This window comes from Heloderma suspectum, chromosome 2 (genome assembly GCF_057233095.1).
Source record: "Heloderma suspectum isolate Gila_16-S chromosome 2, 16-S_ref, whole genome shotgun sequence".
NCBI classification, from domain to species: Eukaryota; Metazoa; Chordata; class Lepidosauria; order Squamata; family Helodermatidae; genus Heloderma; species Heloderma suspectum.
In genome coordinates, this window is record NC_139459.1 from 136,164,480 (window position 1) to 136,184,185 (window position 19,706).

The following is a 19,706-nucleotide window of genomic DNA, read 5'->3' on the forward strand; positions in this document are numbered from 1 at the left end:
TCAGTGGAAAATGATATTTGAGTTCAGCACTTGCTTCTATTCAAAAGCCAATTTTGTTCTATATTAAGAACACAACCCTATGCATATTTGCATAGAATTGCACCCTTAATGGATAGTCCAGTGGATATAATTCACCCTATAGTTATATTTTTCAATACAGATATACTAGGGTATGTATGTACCATGTTAGTTAACAGAATGTAAATGTTCCAGGCTGAACAGAACATGACCAATAGTTACAGAGAGTTAATGCTGTACTCAAGTGTGAGAAGAAGCAACACAAACTTGTATAAGTGTACATCATACATTTATTACTGAACAACCCTCTCAACTCCAAAATTGGGCACAGGGATTAAAAATAAAAATTCATTGCACTACTTAGTAAAGCATTACTAGTAACTCTCATAAAAAATGTACAAATTTTGTTAAAAATTTATCAAGCCTTCAAATGATTTGGTTACAGATATTTATAATACATTTAAAACTACGTGTTAAATGATACAATGGAGTATGATTTTAAAGAAAACACTTGACAAATATGATTCCAACAAAACCCATAAGCTTTCATAATCATTAGCAAATTTGTAACACAAAATAGTAAAATGAGGTAACTGAAGGTACCAAAGGGGGCAGAGGGTGAGAGAGAACCGCAGCTCTCTTAGACAGGTCTACCAATAACCACGTTTGTGATGAATTTTTGGAAAGCAAAATAAAGGAGCTGGTAAATCCCAAATATTACAAGAGCTGGAAATGCTAACAGCTGCAACAAATATCACATTCTGGAGACTGTACAAAAAAATTCTATACAAAAGAAATTACTTTGCACAAAATAATCTGTAAAGAAAGCCACAAAGTGAGACCTTAGAGATATCTGTAAGGCCTTTATACCCATTTTTTTTTAAAGGCTAGGAGAAGCTCAAGTTAAGTTGACAATTCATGCAAATAAAACCACAGCAGTGCCAACATGATAAAGCCAACTTTTTCTTTCTTCTTTTAGTGGGAGAGGTAGGGATAAGAAGGGAAAAGGCTACCCAACATAATCCAGTGCTGTCAGGCACCAACGAGGGCTGTGGAATTAGGTCAGGGCTGGGCAACACACAGGCCACATGCAGCCCCTGCACTGCCAAATTTGGCAGCAGCAAGGGGGGAAACTGGTGGTCTTAGTGCTTTATGAAGATTTTAAAAGGTCAAATTTAGCTTGTTCTCAAGCTAAATTTGACCCTTTAGTGCACCCTTAGTGGTTTGCTGCTGAATTTCAGAAGAAACCACTTTTTTTTCTCCAGTGCCCAATGGAGTGCAGCCTGCGGGGGGCAAAAATGGCCCCATGAACCCCCAAAATTGTTCACCCCTGAATTAGATGCACAGATGTGCATAACACATGGCAGTTAATGGCTGAGCAGGAATCTTCTTCTCTTCTGCCAGTAGCTGGGTTAAGAATTCCATTGCAGCCAGCCTGGACTGGTTCAGAACACATGCATGTGTGGTCTCATACACACTTAACCACAGGAAGCAAATCCGCACACATTTGCAAGAGTCCCATGCAAACAAAAGTCATTCAAAGAAGAGATCAGCTACAGAAGTGCAACAATTAACTTCAATATACTACTAGAGGAGTGCCTACTTCACCCCTCTCCATGCACCAACAGTCTTGCTCAGCTGAAACTGGGCATTAAGGGACAGATGCTGACCTGCAATGTGGATCCAGATTCAGGGCTGAGGAGCCACTTCTCAGAATTGGGTATTATATGCCTTATCATTCTATTACAAGAAAGTGCCTTATTTCTATCCTTTGACAGTGGATACCGAGTGGGGTAGTGTCATGTTTAGATTTGTACAGGTAAAAATTTCTATCTTTGTCCAGCAATATAAAAAAGACCCAAAGTACTGTAAAACATGTGTGGCTCTACCCCCCGCCCCACCGCCCAGCCCATGATTTTGTTTGCTTAAAAAAATAAAATTTACTATGTGCAATTTAACCTTTTTGACATGTTGAGACAATTACTTAGAGCACATTGAGAGAAAAATGGTAACATTTGTAAATCTGTCACACACAGTACGTTAAACTGCTTCATTTGCATTAAGTTCTTGATGCTATGGACAGACTAAGGCGCCTAAGCTACTATAGAGGCAAATAGTATCTGAAACAAAGGGGGTGGAATGGGAATTGTGCTTTTCCATTTTGCAGAACCACTAGCTATGATTGGTCAGCAGAGCCTTCAGAAAGAAGGACGATTCACAACCAACACTGTCCTGGAGGAATATACAGACTTAACATATAGCAGCATACAAAAGCATCAGAAAGGACACAGAAGGAACTTAAAGCCAACTGGCAGCAGGTTGCAGCAATATTGCTAGCTGCAGGGCTTGTGCTGTTGCAGCCGAAAGTTATGGTACTTAAAACACAGGAGAAAAGCAAAAGAATCCACAAATAAATGTAGTTCTCCAAAAGATGCACAGTAGCCATGAGCAGACAGTTGTGTAGTGAAAAAAGTTTAAAAAACCAAGCCTGAAATGTTAAGTGATGCCAATGTTTCCCAATACATTATTCAGAAGGCAGTTGAAAGGAGGTCAACTCCAGATTCACAGCATTTAGTAGTTTTCCATTGATTTCATATACCAGCCCATTCTTGGACATGAATATTCTTCATACTATCCATACAACACTGAGGATGCCTTGATATCACATAAAAGCCTGGTACCAAGTACAGCAGGCTAGAAACTGTATCCTGTGACATTTTTGCCAGGCAGTAAAGAATTGACATGGTACCATGGCTGGGGTGGGGAAAACCACATATTCTAGCTCTAAGAAAGTGCTAAAGGTTTAATTTTGTTCACAAGGTTGAAGGCTTTTAAAAAGAAAAAGAGGGTTCTCTCTCTCTCTGGGACTGTTCGCATGTAATGGCAGCAAATTGTGGGTTAATTAATTAACACATGATTTGCCGTAGCGTGTGCCAGGAACGTTCTGCAGCCTTTTTGAATATTCAACCCCCAATTGGGAGTTGCTATGTGATGCCTGAATCCAGACACTATAGGTTAATCATGAGTTAAACAACCCACGGTTAACCTAACTACTATCTATTGATTAACTGTGGGCTGTTCAATCCAAGATTACAAGTTTGGATGTCACATAACCACCCCCAATCAGCCTGATCAGGGGTTGAATATTCAAAATGGCTGTGCAATACACCTCTCTCACACCTTGGCAAATCATGGGTTAATTAATTAACCCATGACTTGCCAACATTATATGCGAACCGGGTCTCTCTCTTTAAAGTTATTTTAATTGTACATGTTTGCTTGTGTATGGCAAGGAATGTGAGTTAGTGCCAGTGTTTGTAAACTAAATTGTGTATTTAAGCAAGTATGTTGCCAACAATACTAGAAGCATTTGCACAAGCCTCTCCAACATCCTCACAGTTTTCATTTTTACAGACAAAAATGGAAAACAAAACAAAATGACATCTTCACTATTTGAAATAAAAATCTAATTTCAAAATTCAACAGAAAAGAACCAATATTGGCTGGAAGAATTTAAGAAAGAAGAGAGGACATTAACTGTCAATCACCAGTCAAGAATGTTTAATATTGCTACCTGACTGTGAGTGCTGCAACTCCTTATGAAGTTAGCGGTGAGCTCCAAATTTTAAAAATGTGGAAATTCCAGGAACCTAAGAACGTCTAATTATTTATAGTAACTGAGAAATCAATATGCTCTATAATGGCAGACATAATATGTCCAATTAATGGGAAGCATAATAGTTCTCTGAATAAAAGCAAAAAGGCCTTTTTATACTATTAATCGCATGGGGTAGGGTGGGGGATGAAATACCAAATGTCTATAATTGCTGCACCCTTAGCATTCAGTGTGCAACTGCAAACGCAATGAAAGAAACCAGTGTACAGTACTAGTACTGTTTAAATAACACACAAGATTATACATTGCAGCATAATTAATACTACACACATACATCCTCAGTACATGCTGGTATATAAGTCCTCTTGCACGCTACTGTCCAAACACTTGCTCACCTGCATACACACAGACATCCTGCGATCAACGCAACCACCCACACCATTTATTCCCACTCACAGTATTTGAAGGCTCTATATAAGGTAGATTGCTATATTGTTTGGAGCTACCACTTTTCTTTTTTAATATAAAAGCACATGCTAGAAGATCACGTTCCACTGTAATCTCGCAGCAACACTCGGAATGATCACACAAAAACCAGGGAATGTTAGTGCACACACGAAATTAAGCTAAAAGAAAAAAAATCTTTGGAGTTCCAATCACACAGTTAGTATAACAATCCCATAATTGTGAAGACTAATTATAAGCTTTATAGTTGATTAAATCACACAGTGCAAAGAAAGGTCCATTGACCCTTTTGTGTAAAGGGAAGGCTGGAAGCCACATGGGTTAAGTTCAGTGGAGAGTTCATATATGCGTGTGTGAGTGTGTGTGTGTGTGTGTGTGTGTATATATATATACACACACACACACACACACACACGTGACTAGGAACACCCAAAGTAGAATTGTGCTCTTAGACTGGTCATTCTGAATCACGATGTACTTCTGAAGCATCAGCTCTGCAGATAGGGCAGGTACGATTTGCCTAGAAAATAAAAACAGGTTTTATTGAATTGCCAGAACTACAATCATGCAGCACTACACACAAAATAATGTAGAAAAAGCATGGACTAAGTTTCACTATACACTGAGCCACATACCAGTAGAATATAGCCAACCACAGGACAGGGGGAGAAGTCAAATGAAACCCCAAGGGCATTTCAGATAAATTAATACAACTTAACTACTTGACTTTAATTGAATCTGTCAGTCATGTGGCTGTCAAAACCCTTTTTTCAAAAGTGTCTTATCCATGCTTTTCTTTTTGTCTTTACTGTAAATGTGATTAAGTAATGAAGTTTAAGAAAGTATCTGTAACTGCTTCCGTAAAATCCGTAAGATGAAAGCAGCCCTTTATCAGGGAACCTGTTTTAACACTGTAAAACGGCTCATGATGCTATGAGGCAATGTGATCATTAATTGAACTACTTTCTGATGGTGGACTACAGACATTACTTTCTATACCAGCATAAAGTGAGAGAATAAGATCCTTGGAAACATGTTAATCATTCGTTGATTGTAGTCTCCAAGTGATGACTTGTATATGTGAGTAAAGCCATCACAGATAGATGAGCCTACAAAAGAGAAGCCTACACGCACAGACTTCCATGGGATCAGTAACCTTGATTGCGTAGGGATCTTGAATCCATCGTCCAGCCTTCCTGAACCTGGCACCCTCCCAGTGTGTTGGAATACAGCCCCCATCATCCACAACCAGCACAGGCAAATGGGGCTGTTGGTTGGTGATGATGGGAGTTGTAGTCCAACACATCTGAAAGGCACCAAGTTGGAGAAGGCTCCATAGTCTGTGCACTTAGGTTTCCCTCTTGCAGACATCTACCCCAGGGTCAGGGAACTGGCACAGCCCTGTGATGGCTTGCAGAACCCCCAGATGATTAACATGAGGGCTTCAGTGAAAACTCAAATTCAATTATTCTCAATTTACGCATTCAGGTGCCATCCATAAGGAATGTGTGACTCACATTTCAAGTTCGGCCACAAACCTATGAGCCTCTTATGTCAATACTCCTCTAGTTTCTGAATTTTGAACATTAAATGCTGCTGCTGTCAAGTATTAATCAGATACAAATCATGGAACAGTGGAACTGCAATCCATCACACTGGGACAATTATTTCAATTATTTATCAATAGTAGTAAAGACCTCTAGTGGTGTTAGCTACCATTATGGCTAAAATTCTTGCAACATCTTCTAAAGTTCTCAAATATGAATTTTCATCTTTGGGCTCCTCAGAAATGGTGGCTTGGATCTTAACTTCCATGAGAAGAGTTGTTCTCACAGAATGAGGCTTTCTCTTCTCCTGCAGGAGCCACCTGTAGATTTGTTCCTGGGGGTTGAGAGACCCTCCAGAACAGTTTGTGTCATGGTGTGAGGGGCTGCAGCAGAAAGAGATAATTAGCAAAAAAAATGGAGACCTCCTCTTTCACTAATGGAAGTGCCTTTCTGCTTGCACAGGGAACTTGGGATCTAAGTCAGTGTACAAAATTGAAATAGAAACCATTGCAAAACACTAGTCATAATTATAATTCTCTATTCCTAAGAGCCCTTGTCTGTCCTATGCAGAAATAAGTGGTGGCATCTAGTGATAATATTTAAGAATGAAGAAAATCCACAAAATTGTCACAAGCATATGACTTATGAGCAACCAAGGTTACAGCCTTCACTGTAGAAGGTGTTAGTAGATTCTGCAGTTTTTATGTTTTAGGATTTATCACTGCAGTGACACAATGGCATTCAGTACATTCTCTGAAATTCATAATTAATTTCCTACTTCAATTATACTTCCACATTTTGCATCTTGTATACACTGTTCTGTCATGATACTGCTTGTTCCTGTTGGCTCCTTCTTAACCTTAAAACAAATTAGGTTATTTTTCAGTAACATTCTTGAAAACACAGATTTGGGGGAAGCATATAGTTAGAGCCCTCCAAGGCCCCCTGTTCAACAACAATTAAATAATTGCAAGTAGTAGGATGGACAATTCACTAGTTTATCCATACAGACTATTTTTTTTACACTGAGAAATATTGCTGCAAAAGTGAAGAGTACTTCCCTGACATGCCTGAATATTGAAAAGTGATGGCATGCAATACAAATTTGAATTTCGGTTACTGCATTTTTCACCCTAAAAACAGAATATTACCTTAAGCCATTTATCGACACACTTGGCATGGAACTCGTGGTTACATGGTAAAACTCTAAGTAGTTGCCTCGACTCAAAGTCACACATGCACACTACACACCTAGAAGAGAAATTGCAGTATACCGTATTCAACAAAAGCAACAGCAGTTTTTTCTTGTTTTAATTTACCTATCTGAAAATGTAAACCTTTTTCTATACAGATACTTTGAAGTATGAAATAACCACAGTACATTTCAGAGAGGTTTAAATGTGGATGTAGCAGTGCCACACTTGCTGCTGTTATTTTTAAACAGACTACAGCTCTATTGTACAGTGCAAGATAAGGTAAAATAAGTCCTTAATGATACTAATCCAGAGCAAAGAATCTTCTCTAATCATAATGCATATTTATATAGTGCTCTGAGCGATATGTCACATATGTCATCTCATCTAGGGCCTCAATCCAGGGCCAAGGTGAAATTTGAATGTTGATTTCCCAGGTCACAATTCATATTCCTTGCATCAACACCAGTTCTAGCAGCAAGACAGGGTTTGGGGTTTTTCCCAGGAGTCAAGTTTACAAACCATGTGAGATGACATTACAGAAATTGAGATGAATATGTGTTTTGCAAGGAAAGGGAAGTGGCAGAGATCTCTGACAACTGGCTGGCTTCAGACTGGAAGGGAGGGTGATCCTGTGGCTACTGAGAAAAGGGAAAGAGTGATTTTTCTCAGCCAAGACCCAACTCTCCTATTATTTTAGAAGTCGTAAAGTTAAGAGAGATGACTTACCCATACCAGTTCCATGTGGTGAATGTTATTTGAACACACACTTAAGTGGTGAGAAGTGGTATTCTCACATCACAGCAAGGCACTGTAGACAAGGGGTCCCTGTAATGTGGCAAGTATCAGTCCGTCCCCCCCCCCCCCAATTCACCAGGCAAAACCAATGCAAACACTTGCCGGTTATTTTTCACAACCAGAATTCTTGCATAAATGGGAATGAATACTAGAAACACCTTTTTCCACCTATCCCTTTAAATTTCTTGTTATGGAGGCTCATATCTCAGTGAGAATTATGTGACTATTTTAAAATGCTGATTTCTTTAATACTTTAAAAGTGATTTCTGAACAGATATAGTATGTGGCACACTATTTTTTTTAAATCCTAATTTTCCCCGGACAGTGGTCATAATTCAAACAAGTTCTTTGTTTTCTATGGACCTACTGGGACTTTGATTTTCTCCCTTCAAAAATCAGTGTCCCATGCCACCTTGATTTTGTGACTTCCATATTTCAAAAGCAGATAGCCATGTGACATGTGGGGGAGGGGGGCTATTGGCAAAATAAGCTCTGCTGAGAATGCAGCAGTAAGGGGCTGGTTTTCATGTTAAGGGGATGGCATGGCTCCTGCACCCAATTCACTGCTGCTCCAATGCAACACCATTAACATTAGACAGAGGCAATGGAGGAACAGCAACTATACAACTTCTAACATCCAAAATGATCCTTAGTTATGCAACTCACTGAACTGAAAGAAGGCTTCATCTGAATCAGAATATCAAGGAACTGGAAAATCCAGGTTTAAGATTTCAGCTCAGTTGTTAACAAGTATCTCCAATACTGAGGTTAAACACTTAAACGCGCGCGCGCGCACACACACACACACACACACCCCTTACCCTCCTGGTTAACAAGCATCTGTACTGGGAAGTCATTTTAAAAAGGCAACAAGACTGAATATAACAACTGTTCACTATGCTGGACTCCAGCCAATCAGGGTAAAGTGACTGCAAACTAAAGCCTAAACAAGGGGAAGAAGTACTTACAAAGTCTGTTCTGACTGATGGTTATTTGGGTTGAACCTATAAGATGGAAGTTGCTCAATATCTGCTTTCGTCAGTCCTCTTGGTTTAGCCTCTCCCAGTCTTTCTGCCAAGTTCAGCAGTGCCTATAAAAGAAATCCACCCTTTTAAAACCCACACGATTTAACTTCAAATGCTCCTTTCCTATTACATAATTAATGTAATTAATTATGGGATGAGTAGCAAACCAGAATTATGCAAACTATAAATTATAATTTATATAAGACACTGAATTTAGCTGTTCTTGGTACAGCATTCGAACAGACCTGATAACATGGCCCTGCATGCAGAAACATATAAATTTCTGGTAAGGCATAAAGAAAATCCTAGAAATCCCTCAGCATAACTATACTGGTGATAGCAATTGTATTTCTTTTTATTTCTGAAAAAAATGTATTTTTCTGCCTATACATCTAGCAATCCTCAACTTGTATCTAGTGGCAATGAGTTGTATCCAATGGCTGGTTGAGTGAAAAGCAAGTCAGGCAACCAATCTTTTTCTTCCCCTCTTCTCTCCTGCAGCCCCCTGAACCTACAGAAACCTTCTCCAGAGGGTCAGGCGATCCTCCTGAATAGTGGGGGCTGTACTGTTAGGTCTGTGCGTGCACACACATGGCGAGGGAGGGTCTCCTGAAATCACTAGATCCTTCCACCCAATTCAGATTCCCCACCACGACTCGCAGCCCCATACAACACAGCATCCACTGTTCAGAAGTGCCCTGCCCCAACCCCCTGGAGAGGGCTTTCAGGAGTTACAGGGGGCTTCGGGGAGGAGGGGAAGAGAAAGATCAGCTGTATGAGCTGCCTTCTGCTCACGAAGCACTGCATTCAATCCAACAAGTTTAGACAATTAACTTCAAACATTAAGAAACATAAGTCCCATGGACAATATTTCTTCATATATTTATATAGTATTAACCAACCTCATAGTTTTCCACTTCACCGTCTTCTACATCCAGCTCAAAACTGAAGGCTGGACCAACTGCGGGTGGCACTGGAAGCATTGATCTTTGGAGAGAGCCAGCATTGTGATTTAGTACTAGCCAAGAAGCCTGCAGCCTTTTAAAACTGATCGAGAATTTAAATTCTATTCCAATGCCATACTAAGACATGCAATTCATTATGGTACAAAATCTACAACAAAATTGGCTCTCCTGCCATTTTGCACATTACATTACACCTGTTTATGCTTCCTGTGTAAATCCAGTTTTAAGAATTATGAATTTAAGTTTTTTTTTAATGTATTTTTAACTTTGAGTTATGTTCCGCTTTTCTACTGGTACCAAGGGTGGCTTACAAAAAGTTAACATAATAAAACCAATTTAAACAAAACAACACACCACAGTACAAAATAGTATAAAAGCAGTCAGTGGTATTAACACAGATATCAATCAGCATAAAAATCATGTAGAGAATTAAAAAGGATGGGGAAATAAAAAGGTCTTTACAATGATGTAAAGGTGGGCTTCCATGGGGAGGGTGCCACCACCAAGTAGGCCCTTTCCCCTGTAGCCTCCTGCCACACCTCAGGTAGCCTGGGCAGGATTTGAGCAGCAGAGGGAAAAGCATTTCTCAAACACAAATTCATTCAGAGAAGCACTGAAGCTGCTCTAAAACATGCAATGTTGCTTACTTATATACTGAGATGGGAAAGCCACCTGTACATGACACAGGAATATACTTGAGAGGGGCCATAACTCAGTGGCAGATCACATACCTCATACGAAAGTGGTTCCATACCCAATTGGCTTGGTTTACTCGCCAGCCACTGTTTGTGCTCACCAGCCTCCTCCAAATCCTCTGGCATGCACAGAGAGCTTAGCAGAGGGCAGAATTTTTTCTCATTTGTGGTTGGGTACGGAGGAGAGAAGAACAGCAGGAGAGAAACTCCTGCTGTTTCTTACCTTCTTCAAACTGCAGCACAAGTGAGAGCTCAAAGAAGGAGATGTGTCCTGCTAAGTGCTCCTCACAAATGGATCTGTGGATGTCCCTAGACCAATAATCTGACACAGTTTAGGGCAACTTCATATGTGTTAATTTAAAAAATGTATGTGTAAAGACAAGTGGCAATAGGACCCTGAGAAAGGAAATGGGGACTCTGCATTTGACGGGATAAGGGAACATTTATTGTTCCTATGTTTTCCACTTTCAACACAGGCTATTCCTGGAATCCAGCTTGGCCTTTAGACGAGAGCTTGGAACTGAATGAAAGGAGCAAGCCATTTAATATGGATTAAAACTACAAAAATAATGACTAATCAACAAGTTCACTGGATTGTGTGTTTTTTTTAAACGTGAACTTACCAAATGATACATAGCAGAAGATAATATACAGATTGGGTTGATCTTTACTGCATCCATAAGAGCTACTGGACTATTTAATAGATTAACATGATGACAGAATACTAAAAATGGTAAATACTTGTCAAATGGCTTTGTTCAAACATGTTACGGAAATAAAAGCTTAAGTTTAGAAAGAGCCCCAAACACAGAACGTTTTAAGAAAAAGAACGAGAAGTACATGCACACCTGGAAAGGATCACAATATGGTGACTTGGTCATCCCTACATCCTGAATGAGCTCCCCCCGCCCCAGAACTTTCTGCAACATCAACATGGTGGTCCTTAGGCATATTTCCAGCTGCTTCTGTCCCCACCTCTTCAGCTTCCTCCACCCAATCTCCAGTTTCCAGTAACAGCTACTCACTCAACAGCTACAGTACACTTACAGACAATTGCCAGTTTGTGCTTTTTTTAAAAAAAGCTCCTGCAACTTTTTTAAAGACGCTTGCAAATTTACTGATTTTCCAACATATTTGCATTTTCAGAAACGTTAGGCACACTCTTCTAGGAAGTTCTCTTGCTACACAAGTCCCAGTTCAAAGAACAGAAGCAGCACAAGAACCCAGTGCTGTTCTTGCATGGCTGTCATTCACTGCAACAGGGCTTGGGTGCAAGAACCTCCCAGAGGATTGTGTCCTTCATCTGTAACTCTTACAGGATATATAACAGCAGTTACACGAATTTTAAATGACAGTAGCTGACACCTCCACTTTGTATTAAAATGGTGAGTGCCCTTTCAAGGACAACTCTATGCCTGTCTTTTTGGTAAACTTGCATCATCCATCCTAAAGGGTACGCTATTAAGACAAAAGGGGACTTACAGCACATATGGCAATAGGCTGGGATGGTAAGGGGGTGGCGGTATTGGCTGTTGGGATCGATACCGGCTGCGTCCTGTGAGTCTTCGTGGCATAAAGGGTGGATAAGGCTAAAAAAAGCAAGAGGAAAATGTTTTAGTAGTCTAATAAACTGTAAAATGAGATCACTACAGTGTGGCACTAGAAAGTCAGCCTTGCAGTTTTCAAAAGAGTTTTCACCACAGTATATTTTCCCCTGACTCTACAATGCAATTTCTGACTTTCAAAAATTGATGAATGAAGTCAGTTGGAGAAACTTGTCCTAATTCCATTAAACATATGGCTAATTTGTTTTCTATTTTCAACAGCTGCACATTTTAGTGTACTTAATTCTAATCACGTCAGATTAAAATGATGATGATGATGATGATGATGAAACGAGAGATTCAGAATGCGTACTGTACAATCATGGCAAAAAGCTGAAAACCGTCACTTACTACTCCAAAGGACACCTCTTGGTGCAAAGGGTCGTGTGCTAAGAACTGAAGAGGGGCTGAGGGAGGCAATGTTGGCGGATGGGCTGAAGGTGGATAGGTAAAACCACCTACAGGAAGATGGTCTCCAAGCAACTCTACTTCATTTTCTATCCTTTGAAGAGGCTAAGGAAAAACAAAACAAAAAACAGCCTATATTGAACATCTTAAATATACAATTTAGTAGTGTATTTGCCAAATATAGTTATCTGTTAGGCTTATGAAATAGATATTACACAGTACAAACATGTTCATAGTGTCTTGTAAACACAGTTTTAAAATTAAAAGTGGAGGTGATGTGTGTGTGGAAAAAATGCATAGTAAGTTGGCTGAAATTAATATTTCCTATACTTTAAAGAATTCCATTCTGATTTTGAATACAGAATCAAATTGTAATTCAATATTTGTGTTCAGTATAAATATGTTGTTTTGTATTATACGATGCAACTTTTATCCAGTATCACGCAACTGAGAGCGTTCACTTTTTCCAGTATCTATATCCAGAAGTTTACTACCCACTTTTTCCCAGTCTCTTAAGTTTTATTTCTCCAAAATCACTACAGGAGTATACATTTAGGGTGCAATCCTATGCATGTTTAGACAGAAGGAAGTCCTACAACAGAATAGCTGGCTGGCGAATGCTGGGAGTTGTAGGACTTTTTTCTGTCTAAACATGCATGGGACTGCACCCTTAGAGACTCAGTTTTTCTTCTGCATTTCTGGCAGACTGGGAATTGAAGTGGTTAAGTTTAGATCAGATCTTGCAAGTCAGAGTCCTATAGTGATAGGTCTTCTCTCATTACAAAAGCCCTCAAGATTTTTCGCTGAAGATACTCAGCTCCTCTTCTACTCTGCCAACCAAAGCATGTGATCTTAAATGCAGTATTCCAGAACCAACTACTAGGGGAAGTTAGGAAAATTGTTTTTATATACAAAAAGAAATACTTACCGACCGCGACTGCTGTGTTTGAAAGGGAACAAATTGGCCTGGAGGTGGCAGATGTGGAGCATGATGTGGGGAGAGGTGTGGGGGGTGCAAAAGAAATGGATCACTAGAAATAAGGGGTGGGAAAGCCGCATATGGAACTGGTAAGTGTTGAACAGAACATGCTTGAAGCATCTGCAAAAGAGAAATATTCACAACCTTAAGCAATGTATAGTATTTGGGTGCTCTTAACATTCATAAGGGGCATCAGAATAGAATAAAGCATGATATATTTACATGGCAACTACTGCTGCCACAGAAGAGATTGCCTCTCCACATGATTAGCAGAAGCTAAACAAATTATGCCAACTAAGAGAAAAGTGATTTAAATTTAAACAACTTAGGATGCAATCCTTTGGGGATAGGCGGTCGCCTCTGAACTCTGAGGCGACCGCCTATCCAATGCAGGGCAGGAGAAACGCGGAGGGGATCAGCCCTTCCGTGCTTCAGCCGCCCTGCATTTGCGGCTAGACAGCCAATTTCGGCTGTCTAGCCACAGGAAGGCGGAGCGGGGGAGGAGGCTGCTGGACGACACATAGGATGTGTCGTACCAGCATTTCTGCCTTCCCCACCCCAGAACACCCCTCGGAATGCCCAGTTTTGGCTGCTCCGCGCTGCTTTTCCAAGCACAGAGTGCGAGGCCATTCCAAGCTGCCTGTGAGGCAGCATGGAAGGGGGGGAAGGTCAGTCTTCCGGGAACTAGCCTCGAAGCGCAGGCTCCGAGGTCGGTTTCCAGAAACCCACATATCCTATGGCCGTCTAGCCACTGACTAGCGGCCATAGGATTGCTCACTTATATGGGTGGCAGAATTCACATTTCCCTGGCGGAGAATTTGGGTTACCTGGACTCAGAATTTTGATGATGATAATGATGTTTTTAAAGCACAGAGTACATAGGATTGTATCTTAGAGGTACAGCCTTTTTCATGGGTTAAGCGTTATTTGTCTAAGGTAGTTTATGCCAGCCTCTGCAAATATATGTACGATAAATTTTAATTACAAGTTTAGAAGACTGAAGCAAGGGAAATTTCCTCCAGTGCTGGCTAACTAAAGCTTATTCCATAACCCTTCTGACTTCTGGGATGTTAAATCTCTTCTGTGAGAACAATAGTCAGTATGTAAATAAATTATGCTTTGTTCTATTCTGATGTCCTTTATTATGCCTATTATTAACACATAATTTAATTGTCATGTTAATTTCAAGAAAGGAATGCTGGCAAATTTTTATACTACCAGATAGTTAACCTTTCTGAATAACACCTTACGATACTGCACACAGTGATGTAACCACCACAGACAGGCTAACCTTCTGAAAAATCTGATGAGGGTGTCAAATACAAAAAAGCATAAGAACATAAGAAGAGCCCTGCTGGATCCGACCAGGGTCCATCTAGCCCAGCATTCTGTTCACACAGTGGCCGACCAGCTGCTGATGGGAGACCCACAAGCAGGACGAGCACAACAGTGCACTCCAGCATTGTACTTGGGCTTTAAAAGAGCAGTTTGTCAGTACTGTGGAAATTCCCTCTTCTTCCCAAGTTTTAAAAAATGTGTAATTAAAAACAGGATGCGCATTCAGCGCTTAGGTTTAAACTACCTTAGGAAATTAACACCCAAAATGTGTATGGGAACCCCCACCCCACCCCATAATATTCTATTCTTAAAATAATTATGTTTGTGAAATATAACACTCATTTCAACTATTGATGAAGTATTCTTACATGAAGGCTAAAATCGTATTGATACTTACTTGGGAGAAATTCCCACTGAACTAAGTGCAATTTACATCTAAGTAAATACACACAGAATATGACCCTAAATACACTCTTGACCTTATGCAGCCTCCAAAGCCATTTTAAGTCTTTAACTTCAAAAATAATATTAGGGAACCACTTACTGGAGGAGGCACACTACAGACAGGAAGATGCTGTCCACTGAAAACCACAGAACACCCTGGGACCTGCTGCGTGTTGCAAGCTGGTATGTGCTGACCTGTGCAAAGTGGAATCCCATGTGGTGCCACTGTGGTCACTGTATATGAAACAGGGACTGTGCCCTGGTGGATCTGTGAATAAGAACATAAACAGCTTCCAGCAGGTCAAGACAAAAGGATAGGATTTTCAAAATAATGGTATGAAAGCATTTGGATTGAATAAATTCTGGTTTTCCACAAATACATTATGTCAAGGCTGGGATGTTGGTCAAATTCACCAGTCAACTAACCATTTTTTATTATTTATTACATTTATATGTTATTATTACTGTGAGGTAGGTTAGGCTGAGAGTGAATGACTGGCCCACTGTCATCCAGTGAGCTTCAGGGCTGGGTGGAAAGTGGAATCCGGATCTCCCGAGTCCCAGCCCACCATTCGAATCACACCACCACACTGGCTCTCTATTGGACTGCAGTCAAATACTGCATCAAGTAAATTGATAGCAATGACAAAAGCAAGGGTCCCCAGCCTTGCGGGAGTTATATACTTACTCTCACTCCTCAAACAGTACCCCTAGCCCTGCGACGCCTTCTGTAAAACTTCTCCTAATTAAGCTACCTGGCCTAGATTCTCCTACTGGCCACATGTTGGCATATCAGAATAAGACCATAGGATTCAGAAGGAAGCAGGAATTAAACACACAAGCACAGGTCTCTGACCATCTAGTGGAAGAGGCCTCAAGTACACAAGGCTGTCCCAAGTCCACTGCATTTGCTGCAGGAAGGAGGAACCTCCATGGTGATATGCAGAGTTTCTGGGAAGGGCTGAAGGCTTTTAGAGGACAGTTTGGTTTTGGAATTGGTTTTCAAAGTCACTCTGTTCTGTGTAACTGCTTGAATAGACCAAAGTTTTAAGTATCAGAATATATGACTCGTCCATTTTCTTTGACCAAGAACCAAATAATGCAAAAAACAAAAAATGCTGGGCTGACTTTGGACACAGAAGACCAGTGTCTGGTCTTTTCTGTTGTTTAAGTATTTGAAATGCATATCTAAATATACTTACATACATTTAATAACCTTGTGGCATTTAACGTATTGAAAGAAAAACAAGCAAAATACTTCATAATTTGTCCTAACTTTAGGAAGATTTCATGGTTTTAGGATACTTGTCACCTGTGCAGTAATTCCAAAGGTCTGTGCTGAGGCACACGAGTAGGCCACGAGAAATCATTTAAGCTCAAGAGGTGGGCCACTGCATCTGCAAATGATGCACTACTTTGACCTTGCCTCCTTCCAATCGGCGTCCACTGATAATTCTGCCATGTCTCTGCACCAGGTATGACTAGATATTTCAATGACACTCAATTAGGGATGTGCAGATTGTGTAAAATACATTCTGTCTGTGTTTTGCTGATTGTTAGCGATTGTTTCGCCTTTCATTCCGTCATCCACCCATCAATGGAATCGGATTTTGTTTCCAAATTTGTGCAAATGTGCACATGCAAAAATGCTCAAACTCCCCCCAAATGCACATTTTTACGCTTTAGCTTATGGGGGAAATGCACATTCTTGGCCCTTTACGAGAAGTTTGTAAAACACTGTTCTCTCTTTTATCATACCTGTTCATGAATGTCAACCATCACGGCATTCTGCTGTGGTGGATGAGCAGCCGGGTGCAACATACGGGGAGATACATTCGGTGGGTGGAAGGCTCTGGGTTCTTCTATTGCTTGTTGCTGTCCGTATGGAAGATGGTAGTTTTCATCTTGACTAATGGAATTGTGTCGAGACAATCGATCTCTTCTTGCTCTCTGGCGTCTAACGGGAGGGCTGCAAATAATCAAAGTGGACAAGTTCCTTGTTTTTGTTTTTTTAAAACACATGGCAATTTTCCCTTTTAAACTATGAAGTTTTGACGTTTTTGTTGTTGTTCCTGTATTGCTAAATTTCTGTAATCAGAATGACCTACATACACTTCTGTTGTTTTCTTATGATGCAAATAGAAGACTGGAAAGCACATGTTAGCCGCTCAGAAAAACTTACCACCTAGAAGCTGTAACCAAGTATGGATTAGGTAGCCCTCTGTAATCTCCAACTAGATGGCAATGCCAAAGTTACCACACAGCCCCTGTCTCCCAATTACTGAGCAGTAGGAGTGAAGGTCAAGGTGAACTTAGCACATGGGTCAGATGCCAGATAACTGATTCTTGCTGTGATGACTGATGACAGCTGGCAAGCTTTTACGTGATTGTTGTGTAAATTCACTTTCTTTCCACCCTGCACTCTGAATGCACAATGTGGATTCTTACAGAACTTACAGAGCTATTGGACTGATAGGAAGGAAAGGCATGAAAGGAGGAGTTCATATTTACTGGCAGGTGAGAAGGGTTCCAAACCCCTGGGTTTATTCACATGACTTTTTAAGTCTGTGCTAGCCACAGTTTTTGGTCAGCCCAGGCTGACTTTCCTTTCAACATCACCACAGACGCAAAACACCATGTGAAACCTGACTGATGGTGCAGGAGATGAGATGAGCTCTGCCCAGGTTAGATTTCATGTAACCTTTTAAGCCCATCACAGTGCAAGGAAAAGTCAGCCTGGGACAATCTAAAACTACATCTATCACAGGTTCAAATGATCATTTCAATGCGCCTTAGAACAGCTTCATGGAATTACAGTGGTGTAGTGGAGAGAATGGCAGACTTTCTTATGGAGACCGAAGTTCAATTCCTTGCTCAGCCATGAGAGACTTTAGCAAAATCATCATTTCTCAGCCTAACCTGCCTCACAGGGTTGTGATGATGAAATTAATAATCCACATATGTATTATGTCACACTGCATGGAGGAAGGGTGGGATATTAATGTGTTTATTGGGGGGGGGATTTATGCAGGGTGCAAAAGTCCTTACTCTTGAATTACTGGAAGTCCTACAGAGAATGTCCACCTTTACCAGTTTTTAATAGCAAAACATTGCAAAGATATTCTTAGGCACATTCTTAGCCAGTCATAAAAACCAAAAATATGTTGCATTTTAAGAAAAAATGCTGAGATCATCAAGGTTCTGCATATGCTGCCAGATCCCCTAATACACAGTGCAACTTTAGCTACACACAGCTACTGGCTCCCACAAAAGCATAGTATGTTACTACTACCAAGAGTATCCATGACATATATTTATCTTCAGACTTTTGTTCTGTTTTTTGCTGTTGACATCTCAGCTATGTGGCTCATTGGGTGACCTCTCAGCCTAAGCCAGCTCACAGTTGCTGTGAAGAAAAACTGGGGGGACAGGACCCCATGTGCCTCATTCTGAGCTCTTTGGAGAAAGGTGGAATAAAACTATACATGTAAAAATATAACTAAACCTGGGTAGCCAAAGGCAAATAAAAAGGCTGGATTTACTGAGTACTAAGGAGAAAGCTAATTAAGAGATTTTAGATAAAACTCAAATTTGTGATACAAAATGCTACATTCCTGGCAGAGTCTTCATGACTTCCAGGAAACTAGCAGTTACAAATATGTACACCTGGAGAGTAGACATATCACTACCTCCCAAATAACTATTTAATTAACCAAGGCTGAAATCCTATGCATGTTTAGACAGAAAAAAGTCCTACAACGCCCAACATGCTCCAGCCAGCCATACTGACTAGGGCATACTGGGAGTTGTAGGACATTTTTCTGTCTGAACATGCATAGGATTGTGCCCTAAAGGCAATAAATTTGACATCTCAGCATTTTTTTTTAAATTAACAGCTTGATAGTTATGTAGCTACAATCCTTAGTCAGGAAGACTGGCTTAACAAACCATTTCCCAAAACTCACCTCCTCCTGTTGCGTGCAGGTGTGTTGCATCGTTCCCCTGAGAAGTGATGTTGGCTTGGTCGAGCTGAAGGAGGCTGCCTATTTGATGTCATCTCCCATGGTCGCATTGGCGGTGATGGGGCTGGTGATGCTGCCGCGTAGTCAAAGACCGAATGTGAAAGGCGCTGTCTCTTGGGACTTGGGCTATCTTCACTCTGTGTTCCAGGGAAGTAAGATAAACAAATCCACATGTAATGGTTATCCCAGAATAGCATTTATTAAGACACCCATTCAGATTTTTTTAAATAGGTGAACCAGGCATTCCCCATTCCTTACTAACAAATCAGAAATTAAATGTCTAGCTATTTCATTACTTCAGTAATGGATTGTAGTTTATTGCCCATTTCCCCTATAACCTTTTCTCCTATGGATTCTTGCAAAGTATTTTTTTCCAATTCTGCAAAAGGGAAAGGTATACAAATTTAGAAGTGTTTACTCAGTTTTTTGAAATATGCTTGCATAAGCACAAATTTCATGCCAATGGGCTCTATGTTTGTGAATTATTAAAGAAGCTGCAGCCAGATGGAGTTGTAGCCCAACACGCGCACTCACTACCTGGCTAGACATGCGATTTATAGTGCGGCCAAGTTTTGATCCATAAAGTGGG

At 40.4% G+C, this 19,706-nt stretch overlaps 1 protein-coding gene across 7 annotated transcripts in view; it reads right to left on the reverse strand.

Moving 5' to 3' along the window:
* Positions 1-19,706, reverse strand: part of RNF38 (ring finger protein 38) — a 117,131-nt gene continuing 97,425 nt past the window's right edge. For 2 of the 7 annotated variants that reach the window (XM_084834889.1, XM_084834893.1), the window contains 10 exons: positions 19,061-19,254; positions 16,854-17,064; positions 15,196-15,363; positions 13,263-13,433; positions 12,278-12,439; positions 11,805-11,911; positions 9,565-9,649; positions 8,606-8,727; positions 6,798-6,897; positions 1-4,619 (listed from right to left, as the gene is read on the reverse strand). In XM_084834889.1, the coding sequence (XP_084691015.1) occupies positions 4,557-4,619; positions 6,798-6,897; positions 8,606-8,727; positions 9,565-9,649; positions 11,805-11,911; positions 12,278-12,439; positions 13,263-13,433; positions 15,196-15,363; positions 16,854-17,064; positions 19,061-19,254 (1,383 nt within the window). In that variant the 3' untranslated portion in view covers positions 1-4,556. Of the gene's footprint in view, positions 6,506-6,797; positions 7,668-8,605; positions 8,728-9,564; positions 9,650-11,804; positions 11,912-12,277; positions 12,440-13,262; positions 13,434-15,195; positions 15,364-16,853; positions 17,065-19,060; positions 19,255-19,706 lie in introns of those variants that run through there. The other 5 variants (XR_014787854.1, XM_084834888.1, XM_084834892.1 and 2 more) reach the window with 5 other exon arrangements.